At 40.6% G+C, this 21020-nt stretch overlaps 1 protein-coding gene across 6 annotated transcripts in view; it reads left to right on the forward strand.

Annotated features, from left to right (window-relative positions):
- The window catches only part of LOC124869747 (receptor-type tyrosine-protein phosphatase S-like), a 112517-nt gene that overhangs the window by 67145 nt on the left and 24352 nt on the right, over window positions 1-21020 (forward strand). For 2 of the 6 annotated variants that reach the window (XM_047367827.1, XM_047367828.1), the window contains exons 7-16: window positions 964-975; window positions 5510-5524; window positions 6765-7034; window positions 7873-8252; window positions 9373-9574; window positions 11009-11145; window positions 11282-11426; window positions 18650-18744; window positions 20384-20640; window positions 20769-20856. In XM_047367827.1, the coding sequence (XP_047223783.1) occupies window positions 964-975; window positions 5510-5524; window positions 6765-7034; window positions 7873-8252; window positions 9373-9574; window positions 11009-11145; window positions 11282-11426; window positions 18650-18744; window positions 20384-20640; window positions 20769-20856 (1601 nt within the window). Of the gene's footprint in view, window positions 1-963; window positions 976-5509; window positions 5525-6764; window positions 7035-7872; window positions 8253-9372; window positions 9575-11008; window positions 11146-11281; window positions 11427-14596; window positions 14933-15042; window positions 15237-15380; window positions 15408-16929; window positions 17048-17231; window positions 17877-18649; window positions 18745-20383; window positions 20641-20768; window positions 20857-21020 lie in introns of all 6 variants that reach the window. The other 4 variants (XM_047367830.1, XM_047367831.1, XM_047367832.1 and 1 more) reach the window with 3 other exon arrangements.

Raw genomic sequence — 21020 nt, forward strand, 5'->3', positions numbered from 1 at the left:
CTCAATCATGTGAAAGAAGACGACCTGGTCAGACTTTTTCGCCTACATGCAGTATGCTACGTGTGGCAGAAAACTGACATTGCTCCGTCAGTGAAACATGGTGGTGGGAGCATTATGCTGTGGGGGAGCTTTTCTTGAAATGGAGTTTAAACGAAAATTCAACATGGAAGACTCACCACCCTGCCACATCCAATCACTCCTCACTGGCTGCTCCAATCAACGGCAGATCCGCACTCCTCCTCGGCCAATCATCTCCCAGGGCATCACTTTTAAAGACCTTCTGCATGGAAGACACCACTCTTCTGCTGTGCTTCGACCTTCCTCCACCCCTTCTCCACCATGGGCTCCCAACTCCTTCCATACCAAGGCCTACACCACCACCAGGATCGGATCCCAGGGGGGGGAAGACGTACCTAATCATAATCCTAAGATGTTTATTCAAACCCACTTCATCCTCAGCGTTTATGTCTTCCTCAGAGGTCCGAGCGCCAAATAAATAATCTTTCATTAATAAACTCTTTAACCGTCTTCTTGTTGTTTCTCCGTTATGTGAGTCTTTCCAGGTTGAAATGGATTTTTGTGGTTGTAACATGCAAAGTATGAAAGGTTTTAGACATGACTACTTCTGCAAGGCACTGTGGTTTGATTTTAATCATAATAAAAATAAAGATTGGCTTTACGTTCACAATCTCTTGCAATAAACTGAATTCAAACTCTGCCTGCGTGCTGCTGTCTTATAGGCTCAAACACAGCGCCCAATGTTCTGATTTGAAAGTTCGGGTTCTATGTTAACGTGGCTTAGAACACTGTATGTACGTGTTGTGTGGGGTGCGTGCAGGAGTGTTGTGGGGAGGCGAGAGTGGCTTTGCGTTGGCCGTTTTTATTCTCTCTGTGTTTCCTCGTTCTCTCTCTCCCCCCCCCTCACGTCATTGTGTTCTGCATCAACCCCCTTCCATCCCTCAGAGCTTCGAGAAGGTTGGTGCGCTCTTTTCTTTGCTTTTGTTACTCCTTTGTTTCAGAAAGCGTCACTTAATGAAACAGCAGGAACCGAAAAAAAGAGGAGGAAAAAAAAGTAGTTTTAAAATTGAGACAATTAAACCGTGTGTCCAAAAATGAGGAGAGCAAAACTGCTGCGAAGATGACGAAGCGGTGCGCCCATACAGCAGAGTGCCTTGACTGCATTGTGAGGCCTTGTGTGCAGAACCCTTGGTATTGCCTTCACTCCCTGATCAATGTTTTCTGCATGGTATGATCTTGTTGTCATGGAGACCCAAGAATTGGAAAATTAAAAAAGAGGCAATGTTTGCATGGAAGGAGTGAGAGAGAAAGAGAAAGGAGCACCGCTTGCATGGATGTTGACTGACGGACTGACACTGGAGCATGGCGCACTGTGTGTTTACGCCTTGTGATATGCTCAGATTATGATATTATTGAACTTGCAGCCTTGTCATGTTTTGCAGCTGTTATGTTTTTGCTCTTTTGTTAAGTGTCTTTTTTACCTTTGTGTCCCTTCTCCCATGTCATCACATCTGCTCCAGTTGTTGCGCTGACTGGGAACGTTGCACTCGCAGTAAAGCTTCTACAATCCCCTTTTTGTTCTGAAGTTTTATGTTTGGTTAGTCAGTAGGATGTGGCTCTTTGGGGCTAAATCCATAACCCGAACTCAAGATGGCCATGGGAATAAACGTAACTTGAGTGATGCATATTTGAAACAGGTTCTGCTGCTGCTACGGTAAAGTTTAAGCTGTTCTGACCCCTCTGCTGTACCGCAGTGTGTGTGCATAGATTTGTGGGACGTTTTCTCTATGAATCATTCTAGATCTGGTTACCTAACAGTTTTAAAATAGTACTTTAACTGAGTGGAGTGAAAACAAAAATCAATGTTAGGATTTACTAATAAGGGTTATATTTAGTTCATCATAGAAGAAAGACAACAAATATGGTGCTAAAAGTGAGAAAACATTTTTTCTTCACTCTATCAAAGCAACCAATTTCAAAAACATTCTGAGGGCATCATAAATTCATGTTAAAAGAAAGTACACCTCATTTATATTCTAGGTGTTTTAGATTGCATTGTAGAAATATTAACACCCTCTTGAACATTTCCATATTATTTTCACTTCCATGTATCTTGGCAAGATTTTTTGTGATATACCAAAACAGATCAAAATATCAAGTTAGAACTACAATGGAAGGATTAAATCAAAGTATATTCATGGGTTAAAATGGCCCAGTCAAAGTCCAGACCTAAATCAAGTTAAGAATTTGTGGCAAGACTTGAAAATTGATGTTCATAGATGCTCTCCATTCAATCTGACTGAGCTTGAGCAATTTTATAAAAAAGAATAAGCACAATTCTTTTTCTCTAGATATGTAGATATAAGCTGGTAGTCATACCCCCAAAGCTTTATAGTTGTATTGCAGCAAAAGGTTGTTTTTCAAAGTATTGACTTAAGATGGCTGAATACAAATGCACACCACCAAAATGCACAAACCTATAAATCATTTATCCTTTTTTCTCCTTCACCGTTTGGCACTACTTTGTGTTGGTCTGCCACATTTAATCCCAATACTGCCTTGAAGTTCGCGGCTATGATGTGAGAAAATATGAAAAAGCTCAAGGTGTACAAATACTTTAGTAAGTCACTGTGGGTTTTTATCCGGGGTTTTAGGGGTATACGTAATCTTTTACAATGATTTTTCTATTTTGGCTTCATCTTTGTTTACTAAATTATAACATGGTGAAATCTGTAGTTTGTAATTTTTTTCACTTAAGTGTTGATTTTAGTCAGAACCATGTCACGATATGTTAAACCTCAACAGTTGATGTAGGCCGTGCTTTTATTTTACCGTGGCATCAAATGAAATATTCTTTTTTTTTAATCTTTAAATTTCATTTAATCTTTTTTAATTAATTATACCCAATGCAACTGCATAACTGCACATAAGGAGGAAAAAAAACTTTCACCTATATTGGTTTTTGTTGCTCCAATAATCCTTTTAACTAAAGAACCTAAATACTTTTCCTCCCCTTTCCTGTAATATTGTTTGTGTTTTGTCCATTTTTCCTGTTCTTATATTCACCAACATCTCTAAAACGTCTTCATTGACTGGCATTTAATATTAATCTTACCCATTCTCGTTTTTAGATATTCTGGGGATATAATGATTCCCTCTTATTGCATTGGTTAATGAAAGTTGTGTCCTTGAGTCAGACAGGATTGTTCTTCGTAAATGTCAGCTGTATAGTGGGCATACAGATACTGCAGTAATCCTTCTGGCTCTGCCAAGTCCTTCCCAGGCTGTTGCCTGCAGACTCCCAGCAGAGGACAGGACTAATGATAGCCCTTCTAATAAAGACTGAAGGTCCGGAGCTCTTACAAAATGTAGGGAAAATGAAGGGGGGGGGGGGGCAGCTTGATTATTGGCTCTACTGACTGAGGGACTATCCTTGGTTATGCGCTTGCTTTATTCTAAAGCACTCACCTGTTTTGCAATTGATTCTTTAATCGTAGCTCTGTGGATTTGACTGAAATCTAGGTTTTATGTAGAAAAGAATATATAAAACTTCCTCAGAAATCATCTTGAGACATTACCTCCATTCTTTTGCTCACATTATTGCTCTATTAACTCATGCAATGCTTAATAAACTGCTTTTTTTTTTTGTCTTTTGTTTATAAAATTATGTCATGCTGCATTGCACCTGCTGTGTTTGTGTTATGCACGGGGCTGCCTGTGTGTCTGTCCGTCTGCTTGTCTGTCTCCAGCATGCTCAGATGAGGAGATGCCTGCCCAATCATGTCTGTTTTCTAACAGATCTATCTGTTCTTGTCTCTTTGTCTCTTTCTTCTCTTCAATTTGTATCCAATTCCGGGTACTTTGTTTTTCAGATTTTTTTCTACTTACTTAGGTTTTTGAACTACATTTACTTTTAATGGAACAGTAGTGAAGTCACAGCAATAGTTGATTTTATTTTGTCTTTAAATTTGTTGAAATCATGGAAAACTATTAACTTCTGCCCAACTGTCTCTAGCTTCTTTGAGAAGGGGGGATGTGGCCCATGAAGAACCCATGTAATGATGTTACTCATTAAAGACTGGAGGTTGTGCAGCAAGTTTATGAGTATTTATTAATCCTTTTATGTGCTTGATTTTAGATTTTGAGTGATATTTTCTTGGAATAAACAGAGTAAGATTAGACCCTCTTGCTTTGCCAACTCTTTAGGATTTCAGACTTTTTTCAGACATTTGTCTAGTCTTAGAGCAATTTTTTGTTCACTTCTGGTTTTGTTCTAATATAAACACAAATACAGTGCCTTGCATAGTATTATATTTTGTCACATTGCAGCCACAAACTTTAATGTTTTTTTTATTGGGACTCTGTAGTGGAAGGAAAGTAGTTTCCAACATTTTTAACACATAACACATGTATTTATCCCTCTTCACACTGATACCCTCAAATAAAATCCAGTGTGACCATTTGCATTCAGAAGTTACCTATTTAGCAAGTAGAGTCCACCTGTGTGTAATTTAACCTTAGTATAGATCCAGCTGTTCCTTGAAGGCCTCAGAGGTTTGTTAGAGAAAATTAGAGAACAAACAGCATCATGACGACCAAGGAACACAGCAGACAGGTCAGGGGGGACGTTTTGAAGAAGCTTAAAGCAGGGTTAGGTTATTGAACAATATCCAAAGCTCTGAGCGTCTCATAAAGATCTGTTGTATTCAGACTGAGCTATTTTACAAAGAAAAATTGACATACATTTTAGTCTCCAGATCTACAAAACTAGTAAAGATGTACCTCTAAAGTCTTTGAGCTTTAATTTCAGAGAAAGGCAGTTCTACAAATGATCAAATCATGGGAGCTTGATGCCTATGCATGCCAAATTTTTCAGATTTTTATGTATAAACTATTTTCAAAGCCATGTATCATTTTCCTGCCACTTCACAATTATATACCATTCTGTGTTTGTCCATCACATGAGATCCCAGTAAAACATGTTAAGGTTTGTGGTTGTAATGTGTGAAAATGTGAAAAAGTTCACTTTTGCCAGGCACTGTTAGCCTCCTATAGTGCTGAGTTTTTCGACTATGTTTCTGCTCTTCCCTTTCATTCTCTCCTTTCATCCAGAGACGTCTGTCTGTTTCTCTCTCTGTTTTGTTTCCTGTGCTGTGGTCCTCGGGTATCTCAACTTTTTTCTTCTCTGTTCTTCCAACATCTGATTTCTTCTGGCCATTTTATTTTTCTGTTTCTTGTTATTTTGTTTCTCCTTACTTTAGAAGCTTCTACCTTCTGAATGGGCCTGACTCTGGTATATAGCCATGTTTTTAAATAGATCCATGTGTTTTCTTCTTCCTCGCTCCTCTTTTCTTCCCCCGTTCTTCCCTCCTTCCCCCATAAACCCCCTCCTCTAATCCTCTCTTTATCTCCACTCCCTTCCCCTGTCTTTTCCCCTCTTCTTCCTATTCTCTCTTCTTCCTCTTCATTCTGTCCGCGCCCTGATGTGTAGGAGCTCCAGACACATGTACATAAGTTTATTAACTTATAAACATGCACATACTACCTCATATATCTCTCTATTTTTGCTCGCACTCTTTCATACTGTCTTGGTGTTCTTTACTTAATGTCTCCAACGATCACGGCACCTTTTTCGGACCCTCTCGACCCACTCTCTGTCCACATTTCCAACTCATTTTGACAACACACTGTTATCAGTTATTGATCCTATGTATTGTACAGTATCTTGTTGTACAATGTGGCTGTCCTTTGCTACATTGCCTGTCATTGTCTGGAAGAGACGCAGAGCTGCCTCTGTCTTTCTCTCTGTCTCTCTCTCCCTCTCTGTGGCTCTGCTTCTACCTGTCTCCTCAGTGTCTTATCTTGCTCCTCTCTGCCTTCCTCTTTCAGTTCTTCGTTCTCTTCTTTGTGTTCCTCCACCATTTTTTTATTCCTCTTGAGTCGCCCAGGCATGCGAGTGACCTATGAGTTCAGTCTCTCGATGTGTCTTCCCTCTAATACGTAGTCAAGCAAGCTCTAACATATGTATTATTGCATATAAGTTTGCTACTTTGCTTGTTCTTCCTCACACAAGGGTGGAGGGGGCACAAATAGCAGGCAGGGCCCTATTGATCGGCCCCTTGGTTAAAACAACCTAATCTGCTGCACGAGTGCTTCGAGGCACAGAAATTGTAATCAAGCAAAGTTTCTTTCTGAGGTCTCCGGTAAAGTTTAGAATCGCTTTGTTGAGGGGGATAAAACCAGAACATTGCAGCTGTAGCTTAAAAGAAACACAAATTCTGTTCAGGAGAAGAGAAACTGACTATAGGTATCATGTCCTGGTTGAAATGAAACTCAAGAGTTTGTCACAATATTATTTTGAGTAGCGGCTCACTGTGAATGGTTGAGCTTAACACAAGATTTGTGTCTTTTTGTTGAAATCATCAGTACCATAAAGTAATTGGGACTAAACTTGAAATATCCCTTTGTAATTTTCTGTAAATCCCTGAAGTTCATTTTTCCCCTTCCTGTTACCTCTCCTCTTTCTCTCTCTTTCTTTATCTTACTTTTTATCTCTCCTTCCCTTACTTTTTCTCTCTTGATCTGCTCTTTGCTTTGCTCTTTCTTTCTCATTCTTTCTCCCCACCTTCCCCTTCCTTGCTCCCCTCTTCCCTCTTATCTCCTCCTCTGCCTCACACTTTTTACCCCCTCCCCACCCCCGTCCCCCGCCCCTTTTTCCTCTTTACCCGGCTCTCTTCCTCTCCCAGTGCGCCGTGTGCCCCCTCGTTTCTCTATCTTACCCTCCAATCATGAGATCATGCCCGGGGGGAGCGTCAACATCACCTGCGTGGCTGTGGGTTCGCCCATGCCTTACGTGAAGTGGATGTTGGGCACCGAGGACCTGACCCCGGAGGACGAGATGCCAATCGGACGGAATGTGCTGGAGCTCAATGGCGTCCGGGAGTCTGCCAACTACACCTGCGTGGCCATGAGCAGCCTGGGCATCATTGAGGCCACTGCTCAGGTCTTAGTCAAGAGTAAGAATCCCAATTTATCTGATAATTTTTAATTCCTTATTCTTTTGAGAAACATACATGTTTTTTAGAATGTGTTTTGAATTTTTAAAGTACACATGCTGCAGATTTGGAGATTTAAAGATTTCTGGTATTAAGCTACATATATTTAAATGATACACATTTTCATGGTTATCTTCCCAAAAAACAGGTAGAGCCAATTTCATTTTAATATTTAATTTTTCTCGGAGCTATATGAGTCCTCCAGTCCCTTCTGGAAATATTAATGTGCTCTAATTTATCAGCTCTACAGGCTCGAGCAAGTTGGTATGCTGAAATTAGAAATTTGAGAAATCATATTATTAGAACATAAAAATGAGTCATTAATGTTCTCTCGGGATTTCGGAAAAAATTGTAAACCTAAAACTACCCTCAATGTAAGTTAAAAAAGTGTTTTTGTTATTGTGGGATTTATGGGTTTTAAGTGTGATCTTCAAATCTGACAACATTGTCTGCTGTTAACAATGAAGACAATTGGATCTGAATAAGACTTTCTGATTGAATTTTATAAAGACATACACCAGTCATAATCTTGTGACTTGTGATCTTCTTTTCTTTGACCTGCTGGTACTGATTTTGATACTGCTTTTAGCAGATTGTAATGTTTCTTTATGAACTATAATAGAAGTATTGGATTTGATTTGTAAAATATTGTAAGCATATTAAACCATAATCCACTAAACGTCTACAGCAATAATGGCGGGATCATGGATATAGGATCTATATAGCATGGCCTAAAACCGGTACTATCTTTTGAGTGAAACGAATAATTCTATTTATCTCTTGGTGTTGTGATCCACAGCTTTACCAAAGCCCCCTGGCACACCCATCGTCACAGAGACAACAGCTACCAGCGTCACCATTACTTGGGACTCTGGCAATCCCGACCCAGTCTCCTACTACATCATTCAGTACCGGGCCAAAGGGCCGGACAGCAAGTACGAGACGGTGGACAGCATCACCACCACACGCTACAGCATTGGCGGGCTCTACCCCAACACTGAATATGAAATACGGGTGTCAGCCTTCAATAGCATTGGCCAGGGGCCACCGTCTGCACGCGTGGAGGCTCGCACTGGAGAGCAAGCCCCGGCCAGCCCCCCGCGGAACGTGCAGGCCCACGTTATCTCTGAGAACACTGTGATGGTGCGCTGGGAGGAACCAGAGGAGCCCAATGGACAGGTAGGCCAACAATTGAGGAATTTCTTTTTGATCCTTGAAACACTTGAAACACTTTATTTCTTTGTATTATTGTTTTTATTAATGTATTCATTAATATCACAGGGACAGTGCAGATTAATATACTAGCTAATTAAATCTGCCAAAATGACCAAAAGGCTATTTTTCAACTTTTGCGCCTCTGGAGGTTTTACAGTCACCCTCAAAACACGATACAACTTAAGTACAAGATAAAAATAATTAAACTGAACAATATTTGAAGCCTTTAAACACAATTTCAAAATGACAGTAAAATTACATATGTGTTCCTATTTGTAACACCATCATTAGAAATAGAAATATCTTGCTTTCATCCATTGTTGTGTAACCTCTTATGAACTTTAAATGTCAGAGATTAAATGTGACCCTGTTTTAACCTTGCATGCAGGTTCATGTTCTTTCTGAGGACCGTGTCTTGACAAGATTTCGGTCCCGGAAGTCTCTTGCTACTTTCCCTGCTCTCTAAAAAAGAAAGGGTAATTGGAATGTCCACTCTAAGTCAAGAGCGCTCCCTCTTGAGGCCCATTTCCTTTTTCAAGCCTACCTAACTGAACAGCGAGTTCATAAAAGCACAAGACTGAATTGAGTGCATATGGGGATTATGGATATTAAAGAGTAAGGGCAGGGGAGGTGGGAGAGCTGGAGATTTAGGGGGTTGGCATGGCAGAGGGATTACATAAACTCTGACCTACCTACTGTGTTTCCAAAAATTCCAAACAGTAGAGATTCAGTGGTTACATCTTAAAGGCCAGAAACAGCTCATTGGCTTTGTCAACATCCACTTTTCATTATGGCAGATGTATAAAATCTCTTCGTAAACATTTCATTAAGTACACAATAAAACAGCAAATCTTCTAAAGTGAACAGTCTGAAGTAAACAGTTTGATGGCCTCAGCCGCTGTAAAGTCTAGCTGTGTTAAAACATGGTATTATGGATTATCATTGTTGAGTGACTGAGGGATTAGACAGAATAAAAAAAATTCTCTCCCCGATAACCTAAAAACCAGATTCCCAAGCGGGGGACTAAGCATTAGTTGTTACAAGGTTGCCTCTCTCTCTCTTTAACTCTCTGCATCCTTTTTAGGTGAAAGGCTATCGTGTGTACTACACTATGGACCCTTCCCGAGCCATTAATGAGTGGCAGATCCACAACGTGCAGGACAGCGTGATCACCACCATTCAGAACCTCGTAACCTCAGAGACGTACACTATCCAGGTCCTTGCCTTCACCTCTGTAGGCGACGGCCCTTTTTCAGATCCTGTACATGTGAAAGTTTTGCGCGGAGGTAAGCACATGTGCATAAAAAGATTCCTAGGTCTTATAAAACAGAATTATTGACTGATGCCAGCAGATATATTCAACAACTAAGTTAGTTTTATTAATAAAGATGTAATGATCAGAACTTTGTTTTCCTGAGTCTTTTTTTTTTTTTGGGTTTGTTTGTTTGCTTAAAGCTTTAACTTGCTGACACTGATTTTTGTGCTCTGCATATCAGTAATATTTCACACCAGATGTTTATCTTTAGTGGCTGAGATGCTGAAGCTTTTACAGAGTGGAATGGTAAAGAAAGTAAAGTGTCTGGAGAATGTTGGTTCATCGAAATCAACATTGTTATTGCAATTTTCAGTGATAGTATCAGAATTAAATATTTTTTCCGATAATGTACCGCCTTAGTGTTTAATGGAAACATGTAAATCGCATGCAATCACATATAGTCCATCCAGCACCCTCCACATTTATTGCAGTCCCATGAGGTTAACACTTCATACAACACCCTTTTGCCAATAGGACAGGACTTAGCCTGCTTCTATAACATTTCACAAGGTTGGAGCTCGTCAGGTCGTTTGCAAGAGATACAGGCCCGTACCACAGGTGAAAAAATAAAGAAATGTAATGAAAAACTTAGTTAAATCCAAGTGTAGGTGCAGAAACAATGCAGACACTCGAAAATACAGCCAAAAGAAGGAACTAGCAAAGACCGTATAAACCGAGAGACGAGAATATTTACAGGGAGACAAGAGACAGCTGGGGGGTATATTTTAACAGAGTGGAAGCAGCTGATTTTGAAACATATGAACAGAGACATCTACAGCAGAACAGAAATTAAACACACAGAGACCAGAAACTGTAATAAAGGCAGAAAAACACAAACAGAACACAACGCAAAATGAGATTCACCAAAATACAAAGTCTCAGAAACAGGAAGACCAAAAACAGGTCAGAAACAGAAAACACAGAAAAGAAAGAACCAGATTGGCCAAAATGAAACAGCAAGGTAAAAATAAAAAAAACAGGAAACTAAAGACTGACAAAACACATCAGAAACCTAAAAACATAACAGAACATACACAAAAAACAAGATATCATGACAGTCGTGTAATTTTTTTCCCCCAGAGACACAAAAGGTTACCGATTACTAATGAAGTATTGTCTAAACAGTCTGATACTTAAATAGCCAGATATAAAGTACAAAATTCTTTAGCTGAATGGATTTTCTAGGTATGGGTATTATAGGTTTTGTTAAAAGTGTCAATGATTGTGGCACCGGTGATCATTTGTTTTGGATTATTTATTTCACGGAATAAAGGAACTCTAATTCAGGGTTTAATTTTTCAAAGGTTTTCAAGGTAAAAGTCTTTTTATCAGTTTGCTTTTACATGATAATACCCCTGGTAATAGGACAGAGACCTGACTGGCTGTGTTGTCTGGTCCTCCTCAGTTCCAGGTCAACCAGGCAAGTTTAAAGTTGGGAAAGTGACAGACACCAGCATTGAGCTGACCTGGGAACCCGCATACACTAAGGAGAAAATAGTGAACTACGAGCTGCTCTACAAGCCTGTCAAGTTTGGCAGCTTGGTAAGCCTATTTGCTCCCTTTTTGCTCAGTGGAGTTTGTACCAGCGCAGAGGTAAAAAGGTGAAATAAGAAGGGGAAATATAAGATATTAACCCTGGCGTTCAGCAACACTTCACCTCTCTGTTCTCCGCTCGCAGGAGAAGTTGACCTTCGGGCCTAGGAACTCTTACACTGTAGAGGGCCTGAAAGCTAACACAGAATACTCCTTCTCCCTGGCTGCCATCTCCAATAAAGGCATCGGAGCGTTCACCAATGAACTTGTGCAGAGGACGTCCCAAGCCAGTATGTCCTTTTTTCTCTTTTTACATCATTTCATATAATACGCTCACACAAACACCGCATCAAGCTCGTCCTGCACATTTTAATTGTGTCATATTTACCTCCTTGGGAAATGTTTTCTGCCTCTCAAATCACACGCTCACACATGTCGCCGTTTCCTCAGCTGCTGACCTGATAAAAACTGGAAACCATCTCAGAATCTCTCCATGTGTCTCTATTCTCATCCCATCTGTCCATCCCTCCCTCCTCCCATCCATCCACACACCTTTAACTGTGCCTATCTTCCACTGACAAGCCTCTTTTCTCCCACACAGTCAAAACTACATGGCAGATGGAGACAGAGTGCCGAATAATGTTTTGTTCTTGTTTTTCTTGGCTATCTCTTAACTTTTTCTGTCTGTCAGTGTACAGTCTAATGCATTTTGAAAGGCTGAAACTTTCTTCCACTCAGTCTGTGGTGTGGTGTATTAAAGGATGGTCGCCTGGCCTGTTATGATGACAGGTAAGTGCCACCCCGTCTGTATTTTACTACACGCCATACCTAGATTCTCTCCCCTGTCTCTTTTTTTCTCACTTTTTTACACAAATACCGATAGCCGATAAGGCTCAAAAAGGATCTGCTGTGTTGCTTTGCTATACAAAATCAAATCTGCCTTCAAGAGGACAAAAAGATAACAGAAAATGAAACAAGGGAAAGAATTCATAAAGTAGTCGCAGCAGTGATAAAGTCCTCTAGGTTGTCTCTAATGTCTCTAATGTGGTAAGTTTTGTTATTTCAAGTATTTACAATAAATCAGCAGAATGGCGACTGTTCGTTCCCCAGCTGAAATGTAAGACCTGGGTGGTACGCTAAAGGTGGCAAAGTGGAAGAGGGGGGCACGGGGGCATATCTTGGAAAAAGGGAAAAGAAGGTGCTTGATAAGCAGACTGTTTCATGCAGTAGAATTCATTTCCCAAGGAGGTTAGGTGTGCTTTGTTATCGCCAAGCTTTGGTGCACATCTAGATTGTCCCCCGAGGCCAGCAGAACAGTGGCTGTACGGCTGAGTGAATAGATACTTGAACCTGTCAGCTGTGACTATTACACACACACACACACACACACACACACACATACAGTTGAGCCACACTGCAGGAGATCAAACACAAGCCTGGACACCTCGGCCGTGGTTTAGCCTTTCTATATGTGTTAAGGTGAGTGATATCTTTGTAGTGGCTTGGAGGTGTGAGAGTGCCTCGTGTTTTCTTTTTTATATTCAGTCCTGACTTTCTGTCTTAGTGTCTTTCTTTTTTAACCTGACTTCTAAATCATTTCTGGCATTGTCTAATATTGTTTTAGCTTGTTTTATCTGCTTGCTGCGAAGCTTAAGACCTTCCTCTTGTCAGAACAGGAACGTCTCACCACACTCTATTATCCCAAGGACTCAAGGATTACGCTGCCATGGAGGCTACTGTTGGGAAATGTGTAAATTTATATATATAAATATGTCTCTGCACCTGTGTGGAGAGCTGTGTGTCCTTCCTTCAGAACGGGAGATAGTATTTATTGTCTGTTTTCTTTTGGGTTTTTTTTCATTCATGAACCTGAATCCCCTCTTGCTACCAGTTACAGCCAGATGATAAAATAATTATTGGCTATCGGATGTTCAATCTCCTTCCATATAATTAAGTTGTCCACTTAGGGTCAATACTCTTGTCTTGGGTTTATTTCATTATCCTCTTAGCCTAACATTATGCTCTAGCTTCCCTTTTTATTTCCAAGCCAGCCTTGCAAAGTATTCCTGCCCTCTTTTTAGCCTATGTCTGTATGTATTATGTATTTTCTGTGATAGTAGTACATTTTTGTATAGTGGAATGGAAATTCATGGTTTTCCAGTAAAAATTGAAAAATATTATGGCACAAATTTGTATTCATTCCTATTTACTCTGCTACCCCTCAATTAAATCTACTGCAACCAATTTCCTGCACAGTTTCCACCTGTGATTTAATCTCTATATAAATCCAGCCGTTCTATAAAGGCTTTAGAGGTTTGTTAGAGAACATTAGTGAACAAACAGCATCATGAAGACCAAGCATCACAGCAGACATGCCGGGGTGAAGTAGTGGAGACGTTTAAAGTAGGGGTAGGTTATACAAAAATATCTCCAGTTTTGAACGTCTCACATCTCTCAAAATGCCAAGAGCATGGCACAAGAGCAAACCTACCAAGACATGGCTGTCAACCTAAACAGACAGGCTGGGCAAAGAGAGCAGTATTCTGAAAAGCAGTCAAGAGGTCCATTGCAACTCTGAAGTAGCTGCAGAGATCTACAGCTCAGGTGGGAGAATCTGTCCACAGGACAATTATTAGTCATGCACAAGTCTGGCCTTTATGGAAGAGTAGCAAGAAGAAAGAAAGCCAATTGAAGTCCTGTTTGCAGTTTTCCACAAGCTATTTATGGGACAGAAATGTGGAAGAAGGTGCTTTGGTCAGATAAAACAAAACTGCTTCACCACAGTCATTAGTGTTGGTCAGAGTTGATAACACAATGGATGAAGAACATTTCAAATCAAAATTAGAATACAACCTTTTACAGGCTGCAGATGACTTGAGCCTGGGGAGAAGGTTCACCTTCTAGCAGGACAACTACCCTAAACATACAGCCAAAGCTACTATAGAATGGTTTAGATAAAAGCATACTGATTTGTTAGAATGGTCCAGTCAAAGTGCAAACCTTAATCCAGCGCATAACCTGTGATAAGATTCTAGATGTGCAAAGTTGGTAGCAACTTATTCCAAAAAACGTAAAACTTTAATGCAGCAAAAGGGGGCTGACATATTTATGCAACAAAAAGATTTTGTAGGAATATTTGTAGATTTGTAAATAAATTGAATAAACCATGTTTATTTTCCTTCTGATGTACAATAAGGCACTACTTTGTGTTGGTTTATAACATACAGTAAATCTCAATAAATCCATTAACCTGACAAAATCCAAAAACGTTCAGGCGGTACTGATACTTTTTCATGGTTAGTGTTTTTTTTCAGTTCAGTTTACTTTTATTTCTTATTGTTTCCTTTTTTATCCTCACTTTCCATCCTTTTGCTTATGATTTTCCCCTCTCTCACTGCTTTCTCTGGATTTTTATCCTAAACTCTTTGCCAATTTGCTCCTTTACCTCAATCCATCCAAGAGCCCTCAGCTGCCCCAGAGGGTGTGTCCTGTGAGAGAGTCAGCTCCACCTCGCTGAGATTGAGCTGGCGGCCACCTCAGTTGGAGGCCCAGAATGGCGAGTTGGCAGGTTATGAGCTCAAATACCAAAGAGTTTATGGGACAGGAGAAGAAGAAGAAGGAGGAGGAGAAAGTCATGGGTCTGAGGTGGACGGGCCTCCCATTGCAGCCCACCAGAGACATATTGTATTGGAGGGGCTGGAGAAGTGGAGTTGGTACAATATCACACTGGCAGCATCCACAGCAGAAGGGACCGGACCCAGCAGCCCAGCTGTGTTGTGCAGAACAGATGAGGATGGTAAGTGTTTGCCACTGATCACTGACTTAAATGGTATTGATTGCTTGGTTGGTTATTTAGTAGTTGGGACATCTTGTCTTTTTAAATAACTCTGCATTTGCGTGTGTTAGTTCCCGGCGCTGCCCCTCGTCAGGTGGACGTTCAGCCGCTCAACTCCTCAGCCCTCCGGATAACGTGGCGCTCTGTGTTGCCACGGTTACAGCAAGGCCAGATCCGGGGGTACCAGGTGCACTTCAACCGCGTGGAGAGCGGTGAATCACGCACCCTGCCCCAAATCAAAGACCTTCTATTGGATGAATCCCAGGTGAAATCACTGTATAAAAAGATAAAACGACTCTCATCTCTAATATCTGTAAACATTTTCCTTTTTCTTATCTAATCTTTTGACTCACTCCACCTCTCATCTGTCTCGGCCGACTACGGGGGCGTGTTTCTCCTGTGTGACAAGATGGAGGAGGATGATTCGACTCAGTATGTGAGTGCAGACTGCTGGTCGTTTTCCCACAAGGAAATTATAAATGAGCTCACAAGCAATCCATAAGCAGAATGAATCCAGTACTTTAAAATCCAATTCTTATCTAGTTGGGCCACCGTGGATTTAAAATCCTCTATTATCTAACTTTAAAGTCATTGTTGGTTTATTTTGAACATGTCTCGGACAATATAACATTTTTATGTATAGATAAATAAACTAATAATAATATTAAGAAGAAGAACAATGAATAGCAAAGATTACAACTATTTGCATTAGACCAACTCAAAGTCATGTCCACGATGAAGTATAAACCTATGAATAGCCATTATATGCATACATACTGTTATAGATGTGTTTCTGTAAATAAATCAATATGTAACAGGCACTAGATATGAATTCATATATAAGAACATGACAATGTACATTATTAAACCTTTACACTGAAACTGCTCCATAGTTGTCCTCCATAGACAGAAATACATACGTTGTTCAAACATGTACAGTTTTTTGAATACTCTTCTTTTGTGATTACATTTGCATTTGAAGAAATTAGAATCTAATTGAAAAGTTTGTTTTTTTCAGTAGTTTAGATTGAAAACACAGCAAAAACACAGCAATATCTTTCAAGGATTGTATTTCTGGAATAAAGTGGGATTATGGCATACAGCAAATGGAAAACCTCCAAATTCTCTGAAAATTGCAAGATTTGAAAGACATTTAAAGAAGGTTATTTTTATTATATGTCATATGGTAGACTGCTGACACCACAGCAGTCTAATCAGTCATGATTGGGACTGAGTAAGCCAATCATTGACAGGCCGCCATGATGATGATAAAAATAAGTTTTCTGTTTACAGTGTACTGTATCCAAGCATATTTATGGAAAGTTGAGTGAAAGAAAAAAGTGTCCAAAAGTACAAGTGCACAACTAATAGGAATGTCGGCAGAGTTGGGAGGGTTGTTACCAGACAATATTTTGACAATATCCTAATTTAGTAAGATGTATGTTCAGACCACATTTCTGTCAACAAACATTATCTGCTCACAAAAAGACAAAAAAGTTGTGCTTTGCTTCATACCTTGTTTGGGCAACTTTCTTAACCCAGTAAACACAATTTTAAAGGTCATAGTGTAATGAGTGAGGACTACAGTGGTTGGAGTGATTTATAATTTAAAAGGTGTTTTGTTTTAATTAAATTTAAAACACTTTTACATTTCTTTTTTTATACATTTAAATATGGTTTCCAACAAATCCTATGATCTGTTATCACCCATAGAAATTTATTTTGATAATCCTTTATCTTTCACATCATTTACTTTCAAATGTAATTCATTAGTCAGTAAATAGTAGTGTTTAAATAAAACACTTGTTTTGTCTGAATTAAGGGCTAACTTGTGTCTATTGAAAGATCTTGCCATATTGTGAGCTCACATCAGATTTTTTTAACACATATGGCTTGATCTAATCACTTGTGCTAAAAGAGAGAGGATCGGTATTTGATGATGCATTTTCTTCCTACAGGAGCTGGTTTTAGGAGGTTTGAAAGCAGAGACTTTGTACTGTGTCTCAGTGGCTGCATACACCACTAAAGGGGATGGAGCGCACAGCAAAGCTAAGCTGGTGCAGACCACAGGGATTGGTAAGCATATGTCAACTATATAGTGCTCTGGATTTAGTAACACATTCAGGAATTGATCTTACAGCAAGCTGTGCCGTAAATAAACAGCAGATCAATGCTAATTTCCTCTACAAGATTTCCATGATACATGGTTTTAGAGTACATGTTACAACTGATTTTCTGCTGCCCACACTGTTGTCTGCAGTGCCTGGCTCTCCGTCCCTTTGGGTGCGTCCGGGATCTGGCTCGTCTGTGGTGGTGAGGTGGTCTCCTCCGCTTGAGTGCTCCGAGACCGGTTCTGATAGCCGAGTGGCCCCAGTGGAAATCCAGGGCTACCGCCTACAGTTTGGGCTAAAGAACACTTCTTTGAACGGCACTATGGATTTCCTAGCTCGAGAGAGAAACTTCACTGTCAGAAACCTCTCCCCAGGGTCCCCCTACCTCTTTGTCCTCTCCGCGAAGAGCCGAGCAGGCTATGGAAATGCTGCGCAGCAGGAAATAGCTGTTCCCATGTGTCCACCCTTGGAATACCCCAAAATAAGCGATTTTGTCAACGCTACCTGCTGCTCCCTTCAGTTCTCCTGGATGCCCCCCACGTCAGACGATTGCAGCGGCATCATTACAGAGTACACTATAGCTTACAAAAAGGCTGCTGACTTGGGATACTCTGCCCTACCTGCCCCCTCTGCTCCCCCTTGGCTCATCACGCTTCCTGCAAGTGAGTCCAGCTACACCATCTTGGGCCTGAATCACAGCACGGCCTACGCGGTGCAGCTCAGAGCCCACAACCAGGCAGGGCCGGGCCCTTTCAGCCCAGCTCTGCTTTACCTCACCCAGGCCTTTGAAACAGGTAGGGCTGGGCATAGGCCTGGGGAACACCTTTCAGCTCCTAAGCACTGGTTGAACTTCACTTTTCCCCTCATCGTGGAGTCCACCTCAAGACACTACACTAAAACGAAGTTTGGGCCAGATTTTACAGGTCCACCTTTCACCAGCGCACCTCCAAGAGAAGGAGAACTGCAAATCCCAGAGGGACACAAATGCTACCACCCCTTAATCTCCTCCACTCACTCACTTGTACCTTCATCACCTACCCTTCACCACCAGTGGAAGCAGGCTCATAGTTAATGGATGTTTGCTTCAAGAGCACTGCTTATCACAAACCCTCAGGTAAAAGTCAATTCTGGGCCCTAGGTGTACAGTATCTACAAGAGGAGGTGAGTGTTTAGTCTCATTTGAAGTGAAAAGTGGCGCCTGGTGCTGTATCTCCAGGTAAGCCATTTCTTATCTGATAGACCTTCACTGCCACCTTCTCTGAAGCCTTGCTGACATGCTGAATTCTGGGTAGATCCAAACACAAACATCCACTCTGACAAGTGTGGCATGTCACATTACTGCAGTCGATCTGTCCATTACTTACTTTTTCGTGTCATCCACTCTCCTCATCACCTGTCCATCCTCTTAACCGTCATGTACCCCTCACCGAGTAACATGTCAGACTCTTTAACACCTCAGCAGGTTTGCACCGGGAACACGGAAGATCCTTCGGATTTTCACGCATTGATAAATGATAAATAACAATTGTTTTCTTTGTTTGTCTTTGTGTTTCTGCTTGCATCCTAGATGTGCCGAGAAATTTTTCCGTCAATCTGGCCACTAAGACCAGTGTTCTTCTCACCTGGGACTTTCCAGAGACCAGCAACCCCTACCGCTTCATTGTATGTCCTAACCTGGTGCTAGTTCTGTACATTACAGAAGGTGGCAATGCACTGCATGGCATAACACATTAGCTCAGATAGATAGAGGGCTTACATTTTTTGATATGGATAATGTTTTTTCACCCATTTGCCATTTCATGCCTGTATGGTTTTGGTCATTTTGCCTGATTGGATACAAAATGAAACCATCTGTCTGAGGACATTTTGTAAAACAATTTTACCCACCAGGGAAGCGTTTTGTACCTTGTTTGACAACCAACAATTTAAACTAATTTTCTATATTCCACTCAGTCTGCTTTAGGGAAATGTGGTTTTCACTCAGATACAATGGTACCAGTATGAGCTTGTTAAGATTTAGCTTGGTTTGGTTTCAGAACCAAAATAAATAGAAATAGGTTGCTATATAAAGTTTTCAGAAAATATTTCATAAAATGTATTTATATTGGGGATTTGATCATTTTATGAGTATTTGTCTCCACCATTTATCAAAAATACTTAAGCACCTGGAGAAAAGAACTGAAATGCAATAGTTTAGGCACATTGGTGTGAAATGATTTGTTTACAGGTACAAATGTAAGTAGGAAGGAATTAAATGGCAACACTTGGGTACAAAATGAGTTTACGAATTGGCAAAGAGGCAAATTGACCCGGATGTAATAATTTACAACAGGTTGCATTGCATAACCCCAGCTGAAAGATATAACCCAGTGATTCTCAATGTCTCATAACTCATACAACTTTACTAAAAAGTTGCCAAGTAGTACTCTAAAAACTCTTTAAAACTGTAGTGTTACAGGAGTTAAACTTGTCGAATTCCAAATTGGAAAAATAAGCATAAAGGATCCCTAAAGACAGAATACCAAGAGGTGGAGACAAAGGTTTCTCGCCAACTACACCCCAAAAATCCAATATGGCTGCTGTACTTTTAGAACATAGTAATAGCTTCAATAATAAACTGTTAATTTGCACTACTGGCAGTCTCATTAAATCTCTTGTTTATGGACATGTCCTTTTGTGTTTGAGACATATGCTGCTGTTAGATGGCTAATAGATAATTAGCCAGCTTATTGAGACCAGAAACTGGTGGAGACTGCAGATTTTTCAAATCGCAGCTAAAACATGGTAAAGTTGGTAAAGTTTGATCAAACAGCACGTTCTTCGGTTCACTGTTGTCTGCTTCAGTTTCTGCTGCGGGAATCTTAAAATATTCTCCACTGCACTTCCCTTTTTGAGTAGTATCTGTTTGAAGCCAACATCAGTGTGCTTATCTTTTTAGCTGTTGGTACTTTTTAGTTTTACACTACAGCCAACTTCATTTCCACCTTGTTGATACCAAAATCCACACTGGGTGCCACTAAAGAACGCCCTAGTCCCACCAGTGGTACAGTTACATTTAGGACGCGGATTTAAGCGAGTGCTTCACTAATAGGATGCTTAGATTGAAATCACCATTTACTTTATATGTGACGTGCCCTGAGGTTTGACTGAAATACAACAAATTTAGAAAACTGATGTAGTACTACAGCATTAATTAATATTTCAAGGCTTTTTATACATCTTTATAAGGGGTGCCAATACAATAAATGTGGAGGCTGTTGTATAGAAATGTTTCATGCATTTAACCTCTCCAAACGTCCAGGTGGAGTATAATCGTCAAAAGATGGAGGTGGACGCGCGCCTGAAAAAGGCGGTCATCCCAAACCTTCAGCCCGACACCAGCTACGACTTTAAAATCACCGCTCCTGAGGGCAACATGGGAGGCCTCCGCCATCGCATCACAGCCAAAACCTCCCCGCCAATCACCATCCGCCGCCCTGAGATAGACCAAAGCCGCCGTGAAACCGAAGCCACTGTCACCATAATCCTGCCGTTGCTGGAAACTCGCATGCCTGTCAAGTATGTTTTTCAGAGTTTATTTCATCAACCTGACATGAACACATGATGATAGCACTTGGTAATTGTGAAGATGCTTTCTGTAGTAAAACGGCTTGAGCTCATATCGATTCTCTCCTTTATTTTAACAGGAACATATATGTTGTTGTGGTTCCGTTGCGGAAAACTCGTGGTGTCATCAGACACTTGAAGAGTCCAGATGAAATGGACCTAGAGGAGGTAAGAACCACACACTGACAACACCTGCTGACCCTAAAGCACACGTAATCCCTTCTCCAAGAACCCCTAGCAACATTTACCCATTTTAATATCAACGTCAAAGTATCCGTCAGATTTTGGAAGGTGTGATTTATGTTTTCTCTACATCTTCTTCCTCTGTGAAG

This window comes from Girardinichthys multiradiatus, chromosome 6 (genome assembly GCF_021462225.1).
Source record: "Girardinichthys multiradiatus isolate DD_20200921_A chromosome 6, DD_fGirMul_XY1, whole genome shotgun sequence".
Taxonomy (NCBI): Eukaryota; Metazoa; Chordata; class Actinopteri; order Cyprinodontiformes; family Goodeidae; genus Girardinichthys; species Girardinichthys multiradiatus.